The sequence below is a fragment of the Peromyscus californicus genome, unplaced genomic scaffold, assembly GCF_007827085.1.
Source record: "Peromyscus californicus insignis strain IS unplaced genomic scaffold, ASM782708v3 Scaffold_19__1_contigs__length_69161282, whole genome shotgun sequence".
In the NCBI taxonomy this organism is placed as follows: Eukaryota; Metazoa; Chordata; class Mammalia; order Rodentia; family Cricetidae; genus Peromyscus; species Peromyscus californicus.
Genome location: NW_026294491.1, coordinates 31,107,844 through 31,135,403, shown reverse-complemented (window position 1 = coordinate 31,135,403; position 27,560 = coordinate 31,107,844). Strand labels below are relative to the sequence as shown.

Below are 27,560 nucleotides of genomic sequence, written 5' to 3'. Positions count from 1 at the left end.
AACTGAAAACACAACAACCACAAATATTACAGATATTTAAATACAAGCACACATATGTATTTGTGTGTCCGTTACATAAGATAACACAGGAGGAATACACCGTGTGTGAATGTATCTGAGAGTATTTTGAGTATTTCACATCGTTGCAGTTTTTCCTTTGCACATGTGTCTGTAACTGTGAACCATATTACATGATTTACAGAGGAAGTGCTATGGTATCTAGAGCTGCTTCAAAATAACAACTAGGGGCTGACGGGGCGGAGGCCAGAGAACACACACTGGTTTCTTTATGCCATGCTCTATGCCTATATATGTGTATGTGTGCTAGATGATATATATTTATAGATTAACTAAATATATAATTACATTCTAATTTATTTATTTAACAATATTTTAATATATAATACATATATGATATAATTATATATAAATGTACATAATATATAATTACATATTATATACACAAATATATAATCATATACTTAGTTAATTTATAAATGATATATAATAATTTACATAGCATATAAATTATATACAAACATGTATGATTTACAATATATAAATAACTAAACATATAATTTAATAATTTATATTATATGTAAATTATATACAAATATATTTATAATGATATATTAATTCTAATATATTATGTATAATTTATATAATATAAATATGTAATTAAATATAGATAGATCCATATAGATATTCTTTTCCATTATAAAAATTCATTTTTTTTAGAGCAGAGGACATTAGGACCAAGCATTTTCTTCTTCTATCCAGCTATGAACAGACATGGAAGAGTCTTGAATACACAGTCAAGTAAAAGCCACTCTGAAAGGCCACATATCATAGGATTCTAACTACACATTCCAAGGCCAACTATGAACGAATGCAGAACAAGGTTAGTGGTTTCCAGGAGGTGGGGTAGGGATTCAAGGTCAAGCCCAGGGATTTTTTAAGGCAGTGAAACCATACGTATGGACACCACAGGAGTGGTTACAAGTCAATGTACATTTGTGCAAGCCTGTCAAGTGTACATCACCAAGAATGAGCCCTAATGTGAATCTGAACTTTGTTTATCAGGTATTAATTTATAAATTTTATATATATATATATTATCAGGTGTTAAACAGGTTCACTGGCTCTATCCGAAATACCATTCTGGTGGGAAACGGTGACCCCACCCCCCACTGAAATCTGATGGAATTTCAGCACACACCAGTTATGCAGATCTGCTATGACCTAGTGCCATTGTAGCCATCTTAACCGACCAACAGATACTCTGACAATGTATAATGGCAGCACCTAATGATGCGTTTCTCAGAAACCCTCACCCCCTACTGCAAGGTGTATCCAGAAACCCTAAGACAGCAGACAGGATGCAGGTGCCCTGAACAGCAACGCTGCAGCCCCTCCTCACCCAGGCCTCCAGGGCCAGCCAGCAGGAACTCCTGTCTGCCTATCCTCTTGACAATGGGTGGCTTCTCCTCGCTGCAGTAGGGAAACAGGTCCTGGGAAAGGCCCGTGCTGTAGTTCAGGATGATGTATTGTGTGGTCAGGGCCAGGCACAAGAAGTAGCCATCCACAGCCACAGCAAGAGGCTGCTCTGGAGTGGACACTTCCTTGACAATCTGTACTCGGTCCTCATACACCAGAAACATTTGGACGGTCCTGCGCTTCACTGAGATGATGCACACTTCCACGCAGAAGGGGTCTCCATTCACAGGGTTTTCGTTCACTGCAAATGTTGTAGCCCCTTTGATGCGGGCTCCTGAGGGGACTGGCTCCAGGTTCAGCATATTAACCAGGGTTATGGAGTTGTCACAGAGCACCAGCAGCCTATTGAGAGCTGAGGCTGCACACAACTCGTTCACAGGCTTCTTGAAGCCCAAGTGTCTGTGCAGCTGTTTGGTGGCAATGAAGGAGGCTGTCCCTGTAGGCATGGCCTTCTCCTCCAGCAGGAAGTGGTAAATGAAGCAGTCATTGGTGCCGACATAGAGATTCCTGCCACAGCACTCCACACACTCAATGCTGATGTGCTCTTTGTCACCCGTCAGCAGCTCCCGCTCCACTGCAGAAACCAAGGTGAAGGCCTTGATGTTCATCATGTCTACTGGGTGCTCTGTGGGAAGATGGATAGACAATGTTAAACTTGGAGGAAGAAGGAAGAAGCACACACACACAGCAAGCTGTAATAAAGATGCACTGATTCCCCATTTATCATTTCAGTGGAGAAATCCAACACCATCAGAAAACAGAAAGAAAAGAGTTCCCATGACTTGCCTCACTAGATGGCTGGGGACCCTGGGAAAGAATATACACACATGCTTAGGATGACTTGTCATTCTACTCATTCCCAACAGAACTGAAAGCTCCACAGAATTTTCTCCATTTTTCCTGGGAGACACACCACAGATAGAACACCCCCCCACACCCACACCCCCCCACACACACATCCACAGACAACGTGAGGAATACACTTCTGAAAAAAAGCAGTAAGAGAGCTCATCAGGCTTCTTTAATGTCTATAGCTACTTGCATATGTGTTTGAAAGAGTAGTGGGCCCTACGCTCTGAATCCCTTTGTGCTCCCTGTAAAGCAAGCTTGCCGGTTCCAGCTCCACACTTGTCTAGGAATAAATGTGCACACACTGAGTAGCAAGGATGAGCCTCCAACCTCCCATCTTGTAGGTGGTGAGATGAGCTGTTCGGTGGGTCTGTGAGTGGGTCACTGGTACGGCAGTCACTAGAGAGCTTCACTGGAAGAAAAGCACCCTGGGCTTCCAAAGGTCTCCTCCAACATGGACTCTGGTTTTACCCTCCACAAAGTCAGAAGCTGCAGAACTGTGAAACAGCCTTCTTTGGCTTCTCAGTAGGAGAAAGGCAGCTTCCAAGGACAACTCCTAACTCCTGTGAGGCAGAGGATCCACAGGCTTAGAGGGACTAGGGGCTGACAAAAGTGGCAGAGACCATAATCAGGCCAACCCAAGAAAGCCGCATCTATCACATCAAGCTTTTCAGAGATGGAATAGGACCACTTGATGAGAAATTTCTTCAAGTTCTTTGGCACATTCCAAAAGGTTGGAAGACCTCAGATATTAGCTACTTCAGGGAAAGGGAGGAGTCCCATAATGTCTCTGATGCTTTTCCACTCAAAAGATTCTAGAGCAGTGGTTCTGAATCTTCCTAAAGCTAAGACCCTTTAACACAGTTCCTCATGTAGCAGGAATCTTAAAGAGTCTTCTTAATAAAATCAAACCTGAAGCCAGGTATTGGGGTGAATGCTGGAAGATCAGAGAAGCAGAACAAACCACAGCTACCTCACCGCGACAGTTCCTCAGGTGATCCTGTTTCCTCAGACTGGAAGCCTCTGAGTCCTACCCAGATGGATCTCAGCTGAACTGCTTCTCGAAAGCCTGAATGCTTAACCAGCTAAAAGCTTCTAGTTTCTGGTCTTCACGCCTTATATACCTTTCTGCTTTCTGCCATCACTCCCTGGGATTAAAGGCTCACTTCTTGGGATTAAAGGCGTGAGTCACCATGCCTGGCTGTTTCCAGTGTGGCCTTGAACTCACAGAGATCCAGAGGGATTTCTGCCTCTGGAATGCTAGGATTAAGGGCGTGTGCTACCACTGCCTATCCTCTATGTTTAATATTGTGGCTGTTCTGTTCTCTGACCCCAGATAAATTTGTTAGGGTGCACAATATTTTAGGGAACACAATATCTCCACATCCTCATGTTGTGGTGACCCCAACCATAAGATTATTTTCATTGCTACTTCATAACTATAATTTTGCTACAGTTGTGAATCATTATGTAAATGTTTTTTGGAGACAGAGGGCTGCCATAGGGGTCACAACCCACAAGTTGAGAACCACTGTTCTAGAGTGTCACAATTTTGCACACCCCTCACCCACTGAGGCAATGGCCAGTATTTTGCATCAGACTGTGACTCCCTTCCCTGAGTCCAAATGACCAAGAGGGAGGACTGTCTGTGGAAATCTCTAAGCTCTTCCCATCCATCTCCATCACTTGAAATGAAGTTGCAATGTGTCTCCCCAGGTCATGAGTTCAAACTTCATCTCCCTTGTAGCAGTAATGGGAGGAAAAAAGGCTTTGAGATTAAGGCTTGAGTGTGAGTATGGGCTTAGTGCCCTTCACAAAGAGGGCAGAGAGCTGTGAGTCTCTTCTACTGTATGATGGCATAGCAAACGGTGTCTCTATGAAGAGAGACCCCACCAGACACTGACAGATAGTCCTTTGATCTTAACATTCTCCATAGGTGTGAGCAAAGCACCATCACTTACAGATCACCCAGGTCACAGCACTGTTACAGCAGGACAAAGACACTTAGCTTTTCCAGGCTGGCCCACATCTGCGAAATGAATGTAAAAGCAGCAGCCTCTACTTCACAAGACTAGGGTGGAATAAATCTGCTCAGGTAGTGGTTACTATCTGGCACATAGCACTCTGAAGCTGCTCATGTCAGCATGAAGACTAACTCCTCCCCTTCTTGATGGGTTCCACTGCTCTCAGCCCCTCAACCTGCTTTATTTCCCAACCTGGGCTCTAAGAGAGGAAATACTCCCAGGCTGTTCTCAGATATGGCTATCTCACTGACCTCTACTGAAGGACAGAGGGAAACAAAGGAGAACCAGCAGAGGGTATGGGGGGGTGGGGGGGGAACAGCACACCTGCTCTCTGACACATTCAGTGGGGCAGAGGTGAACTACCACAAGTCCAGAGCCAGCCAGGGCTACATAGTAGGACCCTGTCTCACAACAAAACCAAAAGGAAGAGCAGGAGAGGGGAAGGCAGGGAAGGAGGGGGGAGAGAGAGGGGGAGGGAGAGGAAAGGAGAAGGTGAGAAAGAGGGGAAGAGGGAGAGGGGGAGGGAGGGAGGGAGAGAGAGGGGCAGAGAGAGAGAGAGAGAGAGAGAGAGAGAGAGAGAGAGAGAGAGAGAGAGAAATAGTCCCCTGATGCAAGCCTGTAATCCCAGCTACTAGGGAAGCTAAAGAGGGAAGACCACACATGAAGACCTGCCTGTCTCTAGGTGACAGGATTTCTCAGAGCTCCAGGGACAGCTGGAAGAAGAACCCATAGAGACCTCTGCAAGTAATTTCTGGGACATATGACACTCTCTCTCTCTCTCTCTCTCTCTCTCTCTCTCTCTCTCCTCTCTCTCTCTCTCTCTCTCTCTTTAAAAACAGCACCACATATTTGTCAAGACCAAATAGAATTACCAGAACCCACCTAGACAACTTTTCCATTTAAATGCTAATGAGTAAACCACAGATATTGAAATGTAGGCTCGGAGACATCTAAGCCAGTAAAAGCTGAAATAATACAAAATATGTCTTCCTTCACTGGTTGATCAATCAGGGCTGTCTTTTAAAATGGCAGGATAAAGCAATTCTGCCACTTAAAATATGAATTGTATCTTGTGCTTTTGGGAAAGAATAGAGAAACAAGCTTTGGGCACCTACAATCACACTCCTCTTATTTAACTTCATAAAGCAGGTTGTATATAATCCTAGTCTCTGTCTTCCCTCAGCATAGAGATAAACTATACAGATTTGTGGTGAAGAATATCATGCCAAGTCAAATGCCTCCTGTTTAGTCTAATGAAGGGGGTGAGCGGGGAAGAGAGGAAGGAGAAGGAACTGTAAGGCAATCGTGTCTTATAAAAAAGCTAGAATTCTATGGCACTTAAAAACAAATGAAGAACTGTTTCATCATCTGCCAGCTCAAGTCCTGCTGATGGCAAACTTCCTAGTAGAGGTCTTTAAATAAAATAAAATTAAAAAAAAAAAAACACAACAGAAGGCTGGAGAGGTGGCTCAGCAGTTAAGAGCACTGGCTGTTCTACCAAAGGACCAGGGTTCAATTCCCAGCACTCACATGATGGCTTACAACTATCTACAGCTCCAGTTTCAGGGAAATCTGATGCCCTCTTCTGGTCTTCCTGGGCACCAGGCATCACATGGTGCACAGACATACATGCAGGCAAAATACTCATATACAAAGAAATACTATTTTTTTTTATTAAAGCCCGCTCTTTTCTCTCCATGTTGCTGTCTGAGACAGGGTCTCTTATAGCCCAAGCTATTCTTAAATACCCAGCTTCCTCCTTCTACTCCTAAGTGCTGCAATTATTAGGGATGTTTCACCACAACTACTAAGAGCCTGCTCTTGTAGTTAGACAATAGTTTATAAAAAGCAAAAATGAGGGGGTGGGGATTTAGCTCAGTGGTAGAGCACTTGCCTAGCAAGCGCAAGGACCTAGGTTCGGTCCTCAGTTCTGAAAAAAAAAAGCAAAAATGAATGGAGGCAAGTAAAAGATGAACACATAACTTAAAAATAGTTTATTTTTATAAGCAGTAGCAGTATTCTCCTCATGATCTAGTTCAAATAATATATTTATGTAGCTGAAATAAGAATTTTAAAAAGGTAAATATTAGGCCACACATCTGTGTTATCAATTAAGTCCAACTTGCAGCCAGTTCCTCTTAGTGTGTAAATAAAATAAAAACCTCTAAGATGGTAGCTTGCTTCCCAAGGGCCTTACAACCTCAGAAGGAAATAAGACTAAAAATACAAGGGGAATAGATGAGTATTATCTAAAGGCCAAAAAGTAGTCTTTATATTTTGCTTTTTTGTTGTTGTTGTTGTTGTTTTAAGATTTCTTTATTTATTATGTATACAGTGTTCTGCCTGCATGTATACCTGGAGGCCAGAAGAGGGCACCACATCTCATCACAGATAGTTGTGAGCCACCATGTGGTTGCTGGGAATGAACTCAGGACCTCTGGAAGAGCAGCCAGTGCTCTTAACCTCTGAGCCATTTCTCCAGGCCCTGTATTTTGCTTTTTACACCACTTTTTTTTTTTTTACTAGTTCTCCAAGAATTTCATACAATGTGTTCTCTACCCACTGACTTAACTTTGTGTCTTTCTTTCTTTCTCTTCCTTCCTTCCTTCCTTCCTTCCTTCCTTCCTTCCTTCCTTCCTTCCTTCCTTCTTTCTTTCTTTCTTTCTTTCTTTCTTTTCTTTCTTTCTTTCTTTCACCCATCAAGTCCAATTTGCACTGCCCATATATTCTTGGATGTGTGGCCTTCCACCAGACTGTGGACTACCTACCACTGTAGAAACTTCCATACACACATGCATGCATGTACACAAGCATACATACACACACACACACACACACACACACACACACACACACACACACACGAACTACCTTATAAGGAGGCAACAATGCTGCTACTACACACCACAGACTAACATATTAAATAAATAGATAGATAGATAGATAGATAGATAGATAGATAGATAGATAGATAGATAAGCAAGCAAGCTCAGTGCCAGGAATGTGTTTCTACTTTTGGAGTTGTTGACTCCAAAAGATCTCACAGATTCCAAACATTACAGGCTATTGCCAAGGCTCTTGGTTACCCTACAGAACTCAACAGTAAGACCCTATTACTGAAGACACCACACTCTTGAGTCAGAACATGAAGATATCATGTTGGTAATGACCTGGAAGCTTCATTCCTATTGGCTGGCTTTCATACTGCTGGAAGGTACTATGCAAAGTAACAATCTTAATCATTGTTCTCTACAACTTGAGATTATGTGTTCTGTCCTTTGAAAGATATTGCCACTAGTGATCTAAATGTGTCTTTGAAAATGCCAATGCAGGACCAGAGAGATGACTTACTGGGTAAAGATGCTGTTGTCAAGTCTAAGGACCCAAGTTGGGTCCCCAGAACTGACATGGTGGAAGGAGAAAATCAGCTCCCACCAGCTGTCCTCCATCTCTACACACATACTGTGACAGCATGCCCCTGTGCACAAAATAAAACTTTTAAAAGAACGTTCTAATGTAAAAATATTAATTTATTTCTACTAATGAGCGCAAAAGCAGTCTTGTTTAGTTAGCATCTCTGGTGCTGCTTTGCATGTCTTCTCTTAGGCTTTTGGCTCTCCTAAACCTAAGCTCCAGAATGGTGAATTCATTCTTTAAGGCTCCCCATGGGTTGGCTACCAGAGAATTTGATATTGCTCATATATTTCTAAAGATGCCTGTTCTCTTGACTTGTAGACAATAGTTATGCAGGCTTCCTGCGCCTTGCTTCTTCTTCTTCATAGCACACAGCCAAGGTCAGCAGCTCAGATATGAGGGAGTTTATGAGCTATGCAGAGCACCAGTTATGCCCTGACTTCATGGACACTGTGTTCCCAAAGCAAGCCCAGGGTTCTCTATGTAAATTCTGTTAAACATTTGAGAATCACATAATACTAGTTCTGTGTAATAAATTTTCCTGAGAATTACAAAAGAGGGTTCATATCCTCCTTTATAAAGCCAATATAAAGCACGTTTCTGATAGTAAAGCCCATTGGTGTTTTTCTCAAAAAACAAAATTAGGTCACTCTTACAAATAAACATGTCCCTTAGCATCTGTGTCAACCAATCAACATAAACTAAAATAAAAAATGTGGTTATGTTGAAATACTATATTGGCAGCATGTTTACAGGAAAATCCACAAAGTTAAAATCTGTTGGTTTAATTTTCCACATTTACAAACTAAAAAAGAAAAATGTTATTATTTTCATAGTTCCATAAAATCTCAATTCAACATTCATCCATATCAAAAGCTTGCAGTATATTATCCTATTACCTAAAACAAACAAGTCCCCACTAGCAAGATTTTTAAAAGACGCATTTTGCTAATTGTGTGTATTTGTGCAAGCACTCACAGAGGAGGCCAGGGGGCATAGGATCCCCTCTTGAGCTGGAGTTACAGACATAGGTGCTAGGAACAAAACTCAGGCCCTCTGTAAGAGCAGTATACGCTCTTAACCACTGAGCCATCTCTCTAGGCCTCAACAGCAAAAATTTACAACTATTTCCTTTAAAAGAAGACAAAGATGTCTGTTAGTACCATCTGTAGTGGGATGAATGGAGTCCTATTCAAAACGCTAAAGCCCCAGAGCCTGTGAACTGCACCTTCTGTAACACTAGATGTTACAGATGACCGGGTTAACATGAAATCTTTAGGTCAAGCCCTAACCCAAGATGACTACGTTCTATAATAGAGGAATCAGGCTGCAGACACATACACACAGAGGAAAGATATTAATAAGAGGGGGAGACCAGAATCTATAATCTAATGAACGCTGGAAGGTACCAGAAGAGGAATTGCATGGCTTCTCCAGCTCTCAGAGGAACTGGCCCTGTCCACCCTCGATCTCAGTTTTGACCCTCCAGAGCTGTGAAACAGTACAATTTTACTACTTAAGGTATCCAGTTTGTTACAGCAGTCCTTGTATGCTGATGGACTGTGTCTATTCTAAGTTGCAATGGGAGTTTGTCAGTATGAAACTAGAAACCTGTAGCACGAATCTTAAAGGTCTTATTAATAAAAACAAACCCGGGGCAAGTATTGGGTGAACGCTGGAAGATCAGAGAAGCAGAACAAGCCACAGCTTCCTCACCTCGCCAATTCCTCAGCTGATCCTGTTTCCTCAGACTGGAAGCCTCTGAGTCCTCATCCAGAATGGGTCTCAGCTGAACTGTGCTGCTCAAAGCCTAAATGCTAAACTAGCCAAATGCTTCTAGTTCCTGGTCTTCACGCCTTATATACCTTTCTGCTTTCTGCCATCACTCCCTGGGATTAAAGGCTTACTTCTTGGGATTAGGCGTGTGTCACCATGCCTGGCTGTTTCCAACATGGCCTTGAACTCACAGAGATCCAGAGGGATTTCTGCCTCTGGAATGCTAGGATTAAGGGCGTGTGCTACCACTGCCTATCCTCTATGTTTAATATTGTGGCTGTCCTGTTCTCTGACCCCAGATAAGTTTATTAACATGCCCAATATTGTGGGGAACACAATACCACCACAGAAACCCAAATCAACAAATAGTACACAAGTTATAAAGAATTGAAATTAAAAACATAAGATTACTAATACTCAAATGTCAACATGGAGGTATACAAAGATTCTCTTAGAATTAGTAAAAGTTTAGAAGCAGTTAATTAAAACTATGTCAAGGTCATCTGCATTCTACACTTATATAACAATTATAAACTTTAATCTTAAAATGTATTCAGTATAACATAGGGAAAAAAATCACCTAACAAAGATGTACAAGATCTCTGAATAAGCCCGGCGGCGGTGGTGGCACATGTCTTTAATGCCATCACTCAGGAGGCAGAGCCAGGCGGATCTCTGTGAGTTCGAGGCCCGCCTGCTCTACAGAGCGAGTTCCAGGACAGCCAGGCCTATGCAGAGAAACCTTGTCTCGAAAAAAAAAAAAATCTCTGAACAAAATCTTATTCCTGTACTTTAAGGAAGACCTAAATTATAAACTCTTTTGGCAGGTTTTTTTTTTCCCCTGCAGAAACTGAAAAACTAGTTTTAAATTCTACATGGAAATCCAAGGATCTTGAATTGTCCAAACAACCTTGAAACTGTAGCATGAAATGACAGGACCTAATAGAGTTCAGAAACTGCTATCAAACGACAGTGCGTAACTAAGACATAAGGCTAGCCTGGTACTGAATGACTGAATGTAGTTCCGTCTACTTAGCCAGGCTGAGGCAGAAGGACCACTTGTATCTAAGAGCCAGAGGCAAGCTCCACAACATATCTATCTCAAAAAAGTAAAGAAAAGAATGGAAGGGAGGGAGGGAGTGAGGGAAAAACACAAAGGGTTTATATAAACAAGCAGGTCAAGCCCCATACTGGGAGGAAAAACTGTAGTTCATACACCTGCCAAATCACACAAGAAGATATAAAACTCCCACAAGCCAACAGTCAAAATAAGAAACGCTAATTTTCCACATGAGTAAAAAATTCAAGAAGACACTTCACAAAACAAGGTACATCGATGACCAAAAAGAACATGAAAAGACTATCACCGTTATTAGATACCAGAAAGACTTAGGTTAAGTTGTATGAGCTGACTTCATACCTACGAGAATAGCTACCAGTAAGATGACTGACACCAAGCTGATCATGGTGCACATGTGTAGTGGGTAGCTGTTCCAGTTTTGACTTGGAAGTACGACCCCCACTGAGGCTTCCGGTAACTGTCACGCCTATGAGGCGGGGCCAAGACAGGAGCCCTTAAGACCTGAGATCCGGATGTGCAGCTCTCTTGGTTCCTGGATCCTGGACGCTGGATGTAGACCGAGCAGAGTTCTCCAGAGACCACTGTTGGACTGTGCTACACCTCTCCCGGACCCTGTAACCTATCCCTTTACTTGTAAGTTACCCACAAAATAAACCTCCTTTTACGTGGAGTTGACTTAATACTTCCACCAATACACACACCTCCAATTTTAGCACTTGGAGAGCAGAGGCAAGTAGATCTCTGAGTTTGAGGCCAGCCTGGTCTACAGAACAAGTTCCTGTTGTGGAATATTATTTTAAGATGTATCATATTTGTCTTAATGATGCAAAGATGTATTGCATTCTTTTATGCTGCATTTGTTTAACTCTGTGAAGCTGTGTTACTTTGTCTGTCTAAAACACTTGATTGATCTAATAAAGAGCTGAACGGCCAATAGCAAGATAGGAGAAAGGATAGGTGGGGTTGATAGGCAGAGAGAATAAATACGAGAAATCTGGGAAGAGATCGAGATCAAGGTACAAAAGAAAGGAGAGGAGGACTCCAGGGGCCAGCCAGCTACACAGCAGCCAGAGTAAGAAGTAAAGGAAGGTAGACAGAAATAGAGAACGGTACAAGCCCAGAGGCAGAAGGGAGATGGGATAATTTAAGTTAAGAAAAGCTGGCTAGAAACAAGCCAAGTTAAGGCTAGCCATTTATAAATAAGAAAATGTCTCTGTGTGAGATTATTTGGGAGCTGTGTGGCAGGCCCCCAGAAGAGCCAAAGAGCAAAGAATAAAAAAGGACCAACTACAAATTCCAGGCCAGCCAAGGCTATATATATAATGAGACTCTGTCTTTAAAAAAAAAAAAAAGTTTGACTCATAAAGCCCTGGGATCAGAATCTAGTACTCTCTAAACAGAAGAAAACAAACAAGAAGGCAAAGATGGATGCCAAGTGTCAATGGGGACTTAGATCAAATGGGAATCTCAGGTTTTGGGTTAGTCCCTTTGAAGATTCCAGTTGGTGATTTTTCTTTTTATCAAAGCTAAAACATTATCTGGCTACCCCATTCATTTTATTTTGTTTGTTTTTTTTTAGACAGGGTCTGAAATTCACTGTGTAACTGGGGATGACCTGGAAAGCCTGATCATGCTACCTCCACCTTTGGAGGGCTGGAATTACTGGCATGGACCACCTTGCTTGGCCATTCTTTTTCTTTTTCTTTCTTTCTTTCTTTTTTTTTTTTTTTCTTTTCCTCCCAAGACAGAGTTTCTCTGCGTAGGCCTGGCTGTCCTGGATCTCACTCTGTAGACCAGGCTTGCCTTGAACTTGGAGAGCCGCCTGCTTCTGCCTCTCGACTGCTGGGATTAAAGGCGTGTGTCACCAGCACCCGCCACCACATTCTTAATGTTTCTATATAGTTACACAAGATACCTATAGCAGACTTATTCTTAATAGTCTGAAAACTGAAAACAGCTGAGTTTTAGAATCATAAGGGATTGCATTCAACCTAAGCACTTACTGAGCTTTTCTCCCAGCCTAGCCATTTGTAAAGTATTCATAATTCTAGAATACTAGTTATGAACGGATGAAAACAATACTTGGACGAATGTCAAAAACACTGTATGGGGCTGATGAGATGGCTCGGTAGGTAAAGACATTAAATGCCAGGCTTCAGGTCCTGCATGGTGGAAGGAGAGACACAACTCCTGCAAGTTATCTTCTGACCTCCACACATATGGTGTCCAGGCATGTGTGTGCCCTCACACATGTAAACACAAAACATAAATATAGTAATAAAACTGTACATACTGTAAATTTCCACTTATATGAGTATCACAGTAGACAGCACAGATGTATGCTGATTAAACTCACAAGTGCTTATTTTAGGAATAGGATGTCAATGGCAAAATGACCAAAGGAACTCTTTGGGGCACAGGAAGAGTCTGTATCTTGTTGAAGGGGCCTGTTGTGAAAGTGTGGAGACTCACTGTCTTAGTTACTGTTCTATTGCTGTGGCCAAACATCATGACCAAGGCAACTTATAGAAGAGTTTATTTAAGGTTTATAGTTTCGGAGAGTTAGAGTCCATGACTGTGATGGTGAGGAGCAAAGCATGAGGGAAGGAGGGAGGGAGGGAGGGAGGGAGGGAGGGAGGGAGGGAGGGAAGAAAAGGGGGAAAGGAGGGATGAGAGGGAGAAAGGGAGAAAGAGGGGGGGAGGGGAGGGAGAGAAGGAGAGAGGGGGGAGGGGAAGGGAGGAACAGGGGGAGGGAGGGATAGATAGACAGAGAGCAGTGCAGGAAAGAGCACTAACTGGAAATGGCATGGGCTTTTAAAACCCCAAAGCCTACCTCCAATAATACACCCCTTAATCCATCCCAAACAGTCCCACCAACTAAGGGCCAAACATTCAAATATGAGTCTATGGAGGCCATTCTCATTCAGACTCCCACACTTGTCAAAATTCATTAACCTGTATGGCATGTGCATTTCCCCAGGCACACCTGTAATCCTAGTACATACATATGGTGGGGAGGCAGGAAGACTTGGGAGTTCAAGGCCAGCCTAACCTACACAGGGAGACTGCCTGAAAACACAATATATTTGACCAAAGGTCCGTGGATGTCATGGGGAACTAGTAAACACCAGCACAAGCAGACTACTCGCAGATTTTTCCCTGAAAAGGTAAGATGCAGCAATACACACAAAGTTGTAAGTGGTTTTAGTTTATGTCCATGAATTTAACAAAACACACGGTGACTGCATGTGAATATAAGAACAGGACACAATGGAAACTACATTGCCTGTGGAAGATTCCAAACTGCTGAAACTGTCCTAGCATTTTCTGTGAAGCCCTTGACATGGCTGAGTAAACTGATGATTCCCCCCACGGAATTTATTTTATGTTCACAAAGACAAGAACAAGAGAGGAGCATTGACCATGTCTGAGATGAGGGAAAACTGGAAACAGCCTGGCTTTCCTCCACAGGATAGAGAACTGTACAGTGCAACAACAAAAAAAAATGACCTACAGCTACGAACGAGAGTGAATCCATTCATGAGGAGTCTCATGAAAGGAAATCAATCCATAGGTGATGAGCATGGGAATGGGCAGGCGAATGACAGATTTCTAAAACATCAAAAGTGTCCAGTTTCCTAAACTGAATGTTGCTGTCACTATTTGCTATATCCTTACAGATTAAAAGTATTTTTCTGTATGTTATTAAACATTAATTTTTAAAGCTTTTTATTAGTACATATTAATTATATATAATGGGTTTCATTATCACATTTTGTTTCTTTTTTAAAATCTGTGTATCTGTGGGAATGTGTGTGTAACTCACACATGTGCACATTCATGTATGAGTGCAGGTATGTTCATGCCAAGACACGCATGTGGAGATGAGAGGACAACCTCAGATGTTGGTCTTTACCTTGCACCTCGAAGGCACCTCTTAAGCTACCTGACCTATGAACTCCCATGTTGTCATAGGTGTACTGGCATTACAGACATACACTACCATGCCTGGCTTTCTGTGGATTCTGCAGCCTTGAACTCAGATCCTCATGTTTGTGTGGCGGGTGCTTTGCCCTACTGAGCCATCTCCCCAGTCCCCATTATGACCTTTCCACACATGAATATACCGTGTTCTGATTGGCGCAGTAGTGGCATGATGTCGTAGGGGTAACCATCCACTTCCTTACCAGTTTACACATTCATTTTTAAGATACATATTCATCTGTAAGTTATTTACTTTCCCACACTAGTTTAATCTTGGGAATCTAAAAAGAATCCATTCAGTAAACTTACTAGAATTCACAACTTGCATGGTTTTCATTTAAAATTTCATTTCATGGAAGCATATACTTATCATATATGTAAGCAATCTACTCACAATTTCTGAGTTCATCTCAATGCAGTACTTAGTTTATAGTAAATCCATATTTAAGGGCCATTTCTCAAATATTACAGGTATTTGAAATCTTCAGGGGGCATCTCATAAATTATTAACCATAAATGCCTCTTATATTATTAGAAGGACAAGATGAGCATGTGGGACACTGTTCAATAAGACAGATGCCCTACACTGGGTGAGTGTCTGCCCCTTTGGAGGCAGCAGGTTTCACAAGGCCACCCACTTACCTCTTGGGCTGTAGCTAGGGAGCAAGGCTAGGGAGGTGACTCAGTGAGCAAGGGCACCTGCCACTAAGTTGGATGACCTGACTTCAATCCTGGAACCCATGTTGTGGTGGAAGGAAAGAACCTATTGCTGCAAGTTATTCTCCAACCTCCACACATGCATGTGTCCTGACACACATAAGAAGTCAATATAAAAACAAACAAAATGAAAATCTACAGCACAAGAACAAACAAATGCAATAAAAGCATTTGTAAGATCGGTTATCTAGAAGCAGAAAGAAGTTTGCAGATACACCATAATATTTTATGATTTTAATATTTATAAAACTAGACCAACTCCTGCTCTGGACAGAAAAAAATATATTGAAAGAGCACTGTGACAAAGTGGCTTTTATTGAGACAGATGCTTTAGCAGACAACACTACTGCTATAGCACAGAACACAGACATCGAGAAGAAGTCTACCTTTAAGACAGGCCTGGTGTCCTGAGCATCTGGCAAAACAAACAAACAAACAAACAACCCAAACACTCAATATTTAATATTCTAGACTTGCCTAACACTTTTAAATGAAATAAATTCTGCAGAGCCCCTGCGAAGCTACATGAGTATCAGAACATCATCATCAGTACAGGGCATAAGTATTACAGCCCTATAACTGAAGGTGCCTCCTATCACAAGCTAGAGAGTAATTCATCTACATTTTTAAAAGATAGTCTACCTAAAATTAGCCTTGTTATTTTCTTCCCATTTCATGGTAAATGTTTGTTCATTTTCAGTTCATGAAGTTATACTAAAAGTGAACTGTTCAAAACAAGCCTAGGCAGACTGCACACTATGACCCTAACTCCCTAATTTCACCACCACCCCCCCCCCCAAAAAAGGAAAACTGTGACTTTTGCTCATTTGAACTATTTTACATGGATTGGCTTAGGTTGGACTAGGGTGATGGAAATCAACTTTTTTTAATTAAAATAAATTATCGGTGTAAGTATATGTGTGTGTGGGTGCATGCAGAGGCTACAAGAGAGCATCAGATCTCCTAATGCTGGAGCTACAGGCATATGTGTTGCTGATACTGAGTTGTCTGGAAGAACAGCAAGTGTTCTTAACCACTGATGCATCTCTACAGCCTAGAGGCAGACCTGGTAGGGTCAGAACTAGAGTCTGAGCTGAGAGCAGCCATCATGGGAGATGTTTAGCTGTGCACCATTAAAGACGCTGCAGGACTGGGCTGGGAAATGGCAGACACTCCGAAAGACCAAGTTCTCAGTGCTCAACTATCCTACATGAATGATGACAGTAGGAACAATATGGGACAGCCATTGGCCACCTCCTTGTGATTGTGGGTGAGTTGGTGTCTCTACATCTATATACAGGGTTTGGATTCCACTGTAGGTTTCCCCAACACTGTTATCTAGCTGCCTAAAGAGGACAGGGTAATTCAGATGTCTTGATCAACCACAGTTGGTATTTAGAGAGCTGAGACTCCAATCCAGGCATCCTAACTAACGCACAGGCCTCTAACTCAAACTTATCCTGCGGCCTCGGCCTCTTGAGTACTGGGATTACAAATGTGTACCACCATGCCTGGATTCTCTCTTTGGTTTCTGAGACAGGATCCTGTCATATAGCCCAGGCTAGTCCCAAACACAGACTTCTATTGCTTTAGTCTCCTGAGTGCTGGGATGACCTGAATGCACCAGCAAGCCCAGCTTCCTTTCTTCCAACATCTCTGAGTGGAGAGGCAATGACACAGAACCGAGACGTCCCACAGCATCTTTAATGGTGCACAGCTACACAGAGACTGGTCCCTGTTGGCTTCTAACTCCTAGTTCCACTGACTGAAGGAACATGCTGGCTTCAGTTCCTCTGAGCTAAAGTCTTCCTGACCACAGCAGCAACTCTCAACAAGAGGCCTGGATCCTTCAAGGTGACTGGCCCTGTGGTAACTGGTTCTGACAGGGCTCTTACTTCCCTGCTGTGGGTCCCACGGATGAATCCTAAGACTCCACCCGCCTTGCTGAGGCACATTCCCATCAAACCAGGATAAAAGTTTACCTGAAATAATTTGTTCTTGCTTAATAGCACCCCAGTTTAGTGACTCAATACTGAAATTTGCTGGAAGCCAACAACAAATACATTAGCTTGTAACCAGGCAACACTTGATCAAAACGAGTACAGGAGAGAAAGCAAAAAACTAGGTACCAAAAAAAAAAAAAGACAGTCATAGAAAACTGGCCTGTTCCAGTGATCCGAGAGAGACAGAGGAAGGAGGCGAAGGGGAGAAGACAGCTATGGTCTAATTTGTCTTGATACTACCCTGGCACTCATCTATGTCTAACTACTCCTTGCTGTGCTAATACAAATGCCAATAAAAATATGGAAGTATATGCTGTCCCCTTATCCATGGGTTGCGGCGTATCTGAACCCTTGGATGTGGGGTTCAATGGAACCCATATTTAAAGCATCTGGCACACATCATGTGTATCATGCAAAGCTGCTATATGTGTCTGTACCAAACATGTTCATCTAGAGATGACTTAAAGCATATGATAGCACGTGTAGATGCTATATCCAACTACTGCAGCATCTTATATTCTATACTTAAGCCCCACAGAGTTGGTATCCAAGGAGAATTCTGAAACCCAAATCCACAGATACTAAGGATGACTGTGTACACATATTTGTATTATATATTCACATATAGTGTAGGCACTTACCATACAGATGGTATGTACATATGTATGACTAGTGTATATCTAGGCACACATATATCATATACATCCTAAATGAGTTACATAAATGGTTATAACTGAAGAAGCAAGGGGTGAAGGGGTGTGGAAAGGAATGGGACGATAACAGGGGTCTCTCAGGCATTTACCACATAACACCATCCTCACCACAGAATCTTCCAACACCAACGAAGAATTATCATGTGCCTATGAGACATCGGGCAGTTAACTTATTTACATACACTATTTTTGTTGGATTTTAGTTTATTCTACAACAGCCACTTGACTATGAAGAAACATCTTGATCTCAAGTCTTCAGGAAGACATCTCAGGGTGTTTGCAAGAAACACTCAACCTTATTTGGGCTAGCCCCAGACTGAGTTGTTGAGTTTTGCATTTGTTTAGCAGTCATGTGTTTTTTAATACAGTAAAACAGGTCGGGTTTGCCACAGAGGGGATGAGTTGTAGGATCTGAGCCAGATTATTCTGCAGAACCCAAACACCTGGCTGCCACAAATGATGACTTCAATGTCTTTCTAATGAGGACTGGATCCTGACCAAGAAGAGATGCTGAAGCCATTCAGGGAAACTGACTCCTTTTCATAAAGGACCAAAATTTTAACATTAGCATAAAAGGCTGTTAGTAACTGTAAAAAACAGAAATGCTAATTGCAAGTAAGGTCTAGAAAAATACCCATATTGTTTTTATTTGTTTGTTTTCAAAACCTTCCATTTACATTTGTGCCAGGCCCCTACTCACTTGGGCAGGATTTTTTTTTTTTTTAAACAAGGACTTCCGTCACCCGGGCTCCCCTCTAACTTGCTATATAGCTAAAGAAGAAGACCTTGAACTCCGGATCCTTTTGCTTCCCTCCCAAGTGGAGGAACTGCAGCCTTGTTCCACTGCACCTGGCTTTATGTAGCGTTAGAGATGGAACCCAAGGCTTTCTTCATGCTGGCTAACAGTCCACCCACTGAGCTCCATCCCAGGGCCCAGTGCTGCTTTCTGAACAGCAAGCTCTAGGCTTTGTCAGCTTTACAACCAGAAGACGCTGTGGGAAGCACAGGCCAGTACCAACCCTGTCTCTAGAGAGTTGAGGCCAAGGCTGAATCGGTCCTGCAAGCCTGCAGGAGTAAACAGCTCTGTCCCCAACTCTAAGGTCAAAGAACTGCCATTCAAATATGAGTGGAGGAAGAATGGCAGGGGAAAGTAAGGCCAAGGATCTTACCAAGTCTCACCAACAAGCTGCAAATGCACACCTTGGCATGTACAGTGAACTGAAATCCAGAATCCACAGTCTGACTCCACAGTGAAGCCTCCACGGGATCCACGATTGCTCATCGGGTTTTCAGAGTGCAAGCATGGCCTTATGCTCTCGTTTTTACTGGTGAACAATCACTGACTATAGCTCTGTTAAGTGTCAGGACTTGTGATAGATGCCTCCCATGAAAACTTTATGAGAATCCACACACCTTTTGTGAAATTAGCCCTACTTGGTGAATGGAGGAGATAAGACAAGGGCCCGTGTAACCTCGGCTGGCCTCCAACGTGATACCTAGTCATAGATGGCTGATGACGGTCTTGAACTCCCTGTCTTTCTAGCTTTATCTCCTGAATGCAGGTACCACCACACCCAGCTATTATTCCCGTTTTGATGAGGAAAATGGCATCCAAAGGTCACTGTTAGGAAGTGACAGGAGTGGGGTTTAAACCCACAGCCTCACCCTCATCATGGCCCTGGTGTGTGATGAACCAGGGCCTGGGGAAAGGCCCTGTGGGCAGGTTCTTGGGGATTCTGGTCAAGCACTGCCTTTTATTTTACACCCAAGTGGCAGTTGCTTGGTTAGCAGAAAGGAAAGGAAAAAGAAAAGGAAGCAGCTGTCCAAATGTCCCTTCCTTTCTGACCCTGGAGCTGTGAGTCCTCAACTTTGCTGACCAAGAAAGAATCATGACCACCAGCAGGAGAGTGTAGCAGACACCACACCAGCCAGTCTCTGCCTGCCTGCCTGCCTGCCCCATATTCTCCAGTCAGCAGCAGGCAGGCAGGCCAGCTCCAGGGCAGCAGGGTCCTTCTCACACCTCTTCTCCTGTCTTCCCTTGCCACCACTTTAACACCCATGCTGCCTGCCTGCCCTCCTGACCCAGCAGGCCCTGCCCAAAGCACACGCGTGATCAATCATACCTGCTTCAGACAACAGCGTGAACTCCACTTCAGCACCCAGTTGTAGCCACAGAGCAGCGGCCTCCGAGATTCAACCAACAACCCTTTGACAGAAGCAAGACCAGGAGGCAACTGGACAGCCTCAAGCAGCACAGGAAGTCAGACAGAAGGCGATGGAAAAGTGCCATTGGGGTGCAACTCCCTGACCTGGTGCACCCGTGGTAAAGACTGGGACCAGGGATCAAACACGGGCCTCGTCTTTCCTTTTCAACACTCCCCTGCCTAGTCTCCCAGTCTCTCAATTCAGACCTGAGACTAACCCCAATTTCAACCCCTAATCCACAGAGCTCGGGAAACTTCAATTACAGCACGTACCCCAACCGTTCCACCCGAAGGGTGGAGGCGCACCGGCACAGTCCTTCCTGGTCCTGATCTCTCTCTTCCCCCAGAAACGCCAAGTTCAAGGGCTAGGTCTGTCGGATTTGCCTCTGCCTTCCACTGACACACCCCCAGATCGCAGTGCACACAGTGACCCCGCGCGGGTGAGCACCCCAGGTTCGCCCAGCCTGCACGCCGGCCCCCAGCAGGCACACCTGGCCCAGTCATGCTGGCACCCGCCCGCTCCCGCCCCGCTGCACCTGCGCGGCCGCTCGCCAAGGGCCGGTCGCGCCCCCGCGGCTGCCTCAGGCCGCCCCTCGCTTCTCACCAGCGCCGCGCCGCCGTCCCGCGCCGCCCGCGGCCTGGGGCCCCGCCGCCCGCTCCGGCCGGCCGCGGCTCCTGGGCTGCCGGCCCCGCCGCCGCCGCCGCTTCCCGTCACGTGGGCCGCCGCCCGGCGCCGGCGGAGGGCGGGCGCTCGCCGGTGCCCAGGCCGCCGTGCGCCGCTGGGGGGCTCCGCGTCAGGGCTCGGCGGTCGGGACGAAGGGCGAGCGAGCGCGCGCGCCGGCCAGTGCGCAGGCGGCGCCCACCCCGACCGACCGCCGCCCCCGGGAGGGCAGAGGCTCGGCCGCCCGCCCGCCTGGGAAGCGCGGGGGAAGCGCCGCCTCGTCTTCTCCGCTTGCCGCTCCATGGCCGGCTACTACACAGCCGCGCTGGTCAGGTGGAGGCTCGGAGAAATGCCTCCTGGACAGACGGGTGGACGGACCGACAGCCCGGGCCCGCCCTGCGAGTGGGGATGCCTCCTGGACCGCAGTGTGCCAGCTGGGGGCACGGCCTGTCCGTTGCCGGGCCCCCGGCTAGTCCGGCAGATGGAATGCAAGTCCCGGAGGGGAGGAGCGTATTTGCAAGCTATTCCTTCCTAGCTGGGAGTCCCGGGGCGAGTCCACCCACTTCTTTTAGGGCAGTCCATCAACGGCCACTCCTTTGTGTCAAGCCATGATGAAGAATCCTTAGAATTCTTCCGTATAGAATCAAAACCCAGTTTCCTGATGAAGGGTTCGGAAGCTCCTCCAGAGTCATCAGTGCTATCAGCAACTAATAAACCAACCAACCAGCCGGGTTTCTCCAACTGTTTCCCCTGACTTGACAACCCACTATGGAGGTGGCTTAGGGTCCTCCTCCCCCACGGCCCTGTCCCCAGAGTTTGTAGGAAAGATGCCACCCCAAGCCGCAAGAGTGGCAACATACTATTCTGTAGTCTTGTTTCAAAGGAGGAAGGCGCGCAGGGATGAGGGCCTAGAAAGACCAGCTTCTGAGGGGACCTCTACTGACTGGTTATAGACCCTGAGTCCAGCGCTGTCCAGCAGTTTATACCTTGTTGTACCCTTATGAGGTACAAACGTCAATTTCCCCATTTTACTGAGGCAAAGAGGTAAATGACTTGTCCAGATTCTCATGCTAGTAAGGGTCTGAGCAAGAACTCAGAATTCAATAACACGGTGTGTTTGTAACCAAAGAAATGAATAAGTTCCATTGATTAGTTTGTGTAGCAACTTTCACATTCCCCTCTAGATGATACGGAGTGAAGATGCATACTATCAAAACAAAGGTAAATCAGAAACAATTATTTTCTTTACGAGAAGGCTCACCACAGGATTTTTTAATGGCAAGCTCTATTGTTGGAATATCTGTTCTTGGGACATACTGATTCATCTACACCACAAATGACAGCTCCCTTTAGGGAATGCCTGGACTATGAAACATGCTTAGATATCTTCATAAGCTAATTAAATTCTTCGTTGTTTCTGTTGGGTCCATTTAAAAGCAAATATAGTGTCCTGATTTTCAAATAAATTTATAAATTTACTTGTATATGTATGAGTGTTTTGTTTGCATGTATGTATGTGCATCATGTGGGTACAGGAGCACACAGAGGCTGGAGGAAGGCATCAGATCTGGTACTGGAGTTACAGATGCCTGTAAGCCAGGTGGATGCTGGGAACCAAACTCAAGTCCTCTATAAGAGCAGCAAGCACTTTTAACTGCTGAGTCATTGCTATCCCCTCAAATGAAAGCCCTGGGTCCATATCAAACACTATAATGATATTTTATAGGATGGGAAAAGATGTGTTCTGACAGAAGACTAAAGAAAATGACACATTTCATAAATACAACTGCATGCTTCAACAGTTGCCAACACGTCCAAAACTGAGTATCCTCTGTCTTATGCTGTGTACCCCAATTCTATCAAGCTCTCTGTTCTGTCTTCTTGCATATGGAAAGCACTTGGCCAGTTTCTAAAATGGGTGATTTAATGCTCAACATTAATGCACTAAAGTATCTTTAAAAGACACTTACTAGTGATGCTGGGGTGAAACCAGGAACCTGTTGAAGATGCTCTTTACCACACAGCAATGTTACTAACTCCAGAGGGTTTCAATGCTAATATTCTCTCATTCTAACGTGTATACATTCTTAAGAATGTATCTAATATGGTTGATGGTTAGCTAACATCTAACAGTTTGGACATCACTTTTAAAGACCAGGTTAAGCAAAGTTATATTTATGATTTTAAAAGTAAACATAGTGTTTTAAGAGCTTTTATTGTATAATATTAGCTCATTTAATGATATATACACATATTCATTACTTGTAGTTAACTCTAGAAAAATACATTTTCAGTTATTACTCAATCAACTACTTCCTCGGCAGCTCCTTCATGCCAAGTGCTATGCCAGAGGCTAAGTCAGACTCTGTCTCAGGGAGCTTACTGTTTTGAAAACCACTAAACTAGGGATGTGTGTGCAAGAAAAACCTACCTAATCAAATCATAAAGTAAAAAAATTATGTGCAGTCGGGCGGTGGTGGCGCACGCATTTAATCCCAGCACTCAGCAGGTGGATCTCTGTGAGTTCGAGGCCAGCCTGGTCTACAAAGTGAGTTCCAGGAAAGGCGCAAAGCTACACAGAGGAAACCCTGTCTCAAAAAACAAAAACAAACAAAAAATAATGTGCTTTAGAGGCTCAGTGACCATGGAGCTCAAGTAGGAAGTGCCTAAGAATCATTCAGCACAAACTTAATAGTTCTTGTTGTGTAGCAGGCACTGTGCTGGGAGCTGAAGACCAAGAGAAAAAAATAAGTGACCTGTGAGAAAAGTGCCTTGATCCTAATGTATCTATGTCCCCAAATTCCTGCAGAAATATATTCCCCAGTATAACAGTATTAAGAGGTAAAGCCTTTAGGCTAAAGCCCATGGGTGGGATTATCAGAGAAGTGGAACTCTTTACCCCTCTGCCATGTGCCACATGAGGACACAGTGAGATGTCACCATCTCTGTGGAATGGATGCTCACTAAATGCCAAATTCTCCAGCACCTTGGATCTCCCAGATTCCGGTACTGTGAGAAACATGTCTCTGGTGTTTGGAAGCCACCTAGTACTCAATGTGTCTGTACACACTAAGACACTGGGGTTATAGGAAAACCAGTCATTTCCGTAAGTAAATGCATCCTTACCATGTTCTGAGGAATGAGAAACAGTAACAATGCCAAACAGACAAGGCTGTCCACCCTCCCCATATCTATTCAATATAGTACTTGAAGTTCCAGCTACAGCAATAAGACAACAAAAGGAGATCAAAGGGATAGAAATTGGAAAAGAAGTCAAACTTTCACTATTTGCAGATGATATGATAGTATACATAAGTGACCCCAAAAATTCTACCAGGGAACTCCTACAGCTGATAAACTCCTTCAGTAAAGTGGCAGGATACAAGATCAACTAAAAAAAAAATCAGTAGCCCTCCTATATACAAATGATAAAAGGGCTGAGAAAGAAATCAGAGAAACATCACCCTTTACAATAGCCACAAATAATATAAAATACCTTGGGGGTAACTCTAACTAAACAAGTGAAGGAACTGTATGATAAGAACTTTAAATCTCTGAAGAAAGAAATTGAAGAAGATATCAGAAAATGGAAAGATCTCCCATGCTTGTGGATAGGTAGGATTAACATAGTAAAAATGGCAATCTTACCGAAAGCAATCTACAGATTCAATGCAATCCCCATCAAAATCCCAACATAATTCTTCATAGACTTGGAAAGAAAAATACTCAACTTCATATGGAAAAACAAAAAACCCAGGATAGCTAAAAGAATCCTGTATAATAAAGCAACCTCTGGAGGCATCACCATCCCTGATCTCAAGCTCTACTATAGAGCTATAGTAATAAAAACAGCTTGGTACTGGCATAAAAACTGACATACGGACCAATGGAATTGAATTGAAGACCCTGACATTAATCTACACACTTATGAATACGTAATTTTTAACAAAGAAGCCAAAACTATACAATGGAATAAATACTAATAGATAAAACACAAATCCAGAATGTGAAGTACTGCATTAACTGTTACCTTCATTTTGAAGCTCCTTGCCTTAAGCTTAGATATATTTTTGAGAAATAACACATATTTTTAGTGGCTTGGAAGACAACTCAGTAGTTAAAAAACACTAGCCATTCTTGCAGAGGACCCAAGTCCCATTCCCAGAATTCACATGGCAGCTTACAACCATCTGTGGCTCCATTGTCAAGAAATCCAACGCCCTATTCTGGCCTCCATGGGTACCAGGTACATATAAAGTGTGCAAGCATAAATGCAGGCAAAAAAACCCCATAGACTAAATAAATACATACATATTTATAGCATAATATCTTAAGTATTATGTAGCAGGAATCTTAGAAGGTCTTATTAGTAAGATCAAACCTGAGGCCAGGTATTGGGGTCAATGCTGAAAGATCAGAGAAGCAGAACAAGCCACAGCTACTTCACCTCACCAGTTCCTCAGCTGATCCTGTTTCCTCAGACTGGAAGCTTCTGAGTCCTCATCTAGAATGAATCTCAGCTGAACTATGCTGCTTAAAACCTAAAAGCTTAACCAGCCAAATGCTTCTAGTTTCTGGTCCTCACGCCTTATATATCTTTCTGTTTTCTGCCATCACTCCCTGGGATTAAAGGCTCACTTCTTGGGATTAAAGGCATGTGTCACCATGCTTGGCTGTTTCCAATGTGACCTTGAACTCACAGAAATCCAGAGGGATTTCTGCCTCTGGAATGTTAAGATTAAAGGTGTGTGCTACCACTGCCTATCCTCTATGTTTAATATTGTGGCTGTTATGTTCTCTGACCCCAGATAAGTTTATTAGCGTGCACAATATTTTGGGGAACACAATACCACCACAGTATTACTTTATCTGCAAACAGAATCAATAACCAAAGTTCTTAGAGAATATTTTTCTCCTGAGTTATTCACCCTACAAATATTTTTATTTATTACTTTTGCTTTGAGACAAGGTTTCACTGTATAACCCAGACTTGCCTCAAGCTCAGCCTCCCAAGTGCTAAGATTAAAGGCATGTGTCATCATCCTGGCCACAAAAACCTATTGAGACCCAACTAAATACAACATGATACATACTAGTGACCCTGGTGAGGGAATGAATGGAAATACAGGGAACTCGCCTTAGTCACCATCTACTGGGGTGACATGAGACCCATTGTTAGTTGGTTCCCCTTGGCTTCGTCTCTGTTCTCTAGAGTTACCAAATCAGAATGTTAACGAATAAACCTTATTTCTGTTTGAAGCTCCCAACATGTTATAGTGACAATATTCTCACTAACATGGTAGATTTTCCTCTGGTCTGGATCTAGATTGGAAATACACATGTCAAGAGGAGATGCCAGAGGCATGAGGTCCTCACTGCCTGAGGTAGTCTTTTTCCACTCTGGTAACTGGTTTTTGGTCTTTCCATTCCTGGCTCCTGGCTTGGAGCTTGGTTTTGGTAGCTTTGTCCTGTCGTGTGCTTGAAACCTTTTTGAAGCAGCCCCTCTGCCTGGATATATTTGAAGTATGAACCCAAAAATTTTTTAAAAATTCCTATCCTGGGGATTTCTCACTTGCCTAAGAAATAAACTCCGATGACACACAGTTGAGAAAGTGTAGACTCCCTAGAGCACCACTCCATAGAGGTTCTGCCTAGGTAGGAGTAGGTGGGTATTGTCAACAAGAACCTCCTTCCCTTGGAGGTAGAAAGGATGTATATGAAACTCGTTACAGTTCTCTCTCTCTCTCTCTCTCTCTCTCTCTCTCTCTCTCTCTCTCTCTCTCTCTCTCTCTCTCTCTCTCCTCAAACTACAATTTATCCTACCCTGAGGTTACTTTGGGTACCAGGAGAGGTTTAAAAAAAAGAGAGAGAGAGAAAGATAGATCTTACCTGTCACAAATTTTTTGCAGATGAAAAGTCTGAAGCTTCAGCTTGGGTGATGGGTCCAGAGAGCCACGAGGATAAGTAGTACAGCAAGAGCTTGGAACCGCATTTCTAAACCATTAAACTTGCTGCTCCATACACTGCCTTCTTGTTACATCTCTCCCACGGTGTCAATCAACCGGCTACAACCATCCAGGTGGAAGAAACTGGAAAGGCATTTGACATACTTTAGATGTAGTGCTTACAACACTGTGAGACAATTCTAATTTCATCTCAGAGATAAAAGCTGTAAGGGAGAGGAAGTCCTTGTCCTCCATGACAGTGGGAATGGGGTTATTACAATCCATGGCTGGCCCACTCCTAAACTGAACCCCCTTTCCCTTTTTTGCATTTTATGACCAATAGCTTTCTACTATCACTCAGAGCTTCTTCACAAGTACATATGCCTCATGAATTATCCCCATGTGGATCATTCTTGAGCTGCTTCCTGAAGAAGGAACTGAGGCTAAGAGACCACCTCACCCAATGACTGCAGCAATGAGAACTGGGTTTGGTTTCGAGTACAGGTTCTCTGCAGAACAGCTACTTTAGCCACTAAGATGACCTCCCAGTGAGGGAAATGGAGATAATATGCCACCCATACTGGTTTCATTATTATATGACAATATAAGTTAATTTGAATATAGAATAGCATAGTAATGTTACAAAGCTAAGGCACTTAATTCCAATTCAGAACATTCAGTCCAGCTTTAAG

The 27,560-nt window shown here is 43.5% G+C and overlaps 1 protein-coding gene across 4 annotated transcripts in view; it reads right to left on the bottom strand.

Moving 5' to 3' along the window:
• The window catches only part of Tgfbrap1 (transforming growth factor beta receptor associated protein 1), a 57,154-nt gene that overhangs the window by 27,055 nt on the left and 2,539 nt on the right, over positions 1–27,560 (bottom strand). For 2 of the 4 annotated variants that reach the window (XM_052744985.1, XM_052744983.1), the window contains exons 2-3: positions 26,813–27,012; positions 1,421–2,122 (exon numbers count right to left, since the gene is read on the bottom strand). In XM_052744985.1, the coding sequence (XP_052600945.1) occupies positions 1,421–2,108 (688 nt within the window). In that variant the 5' untranslated portion in view covers positions 2,109–2,122; positions 26,813–27,012. Of the gene's footprint in view, positions 1–1,420; positions 2,123–20,798; positions 20,948–26,812; positions 27,013–27,560 lie in introns of those variants that run through there. The other 2 variants (XM_052744984.1, XM_052744986.1) reach the window with 2 other exon arrangements.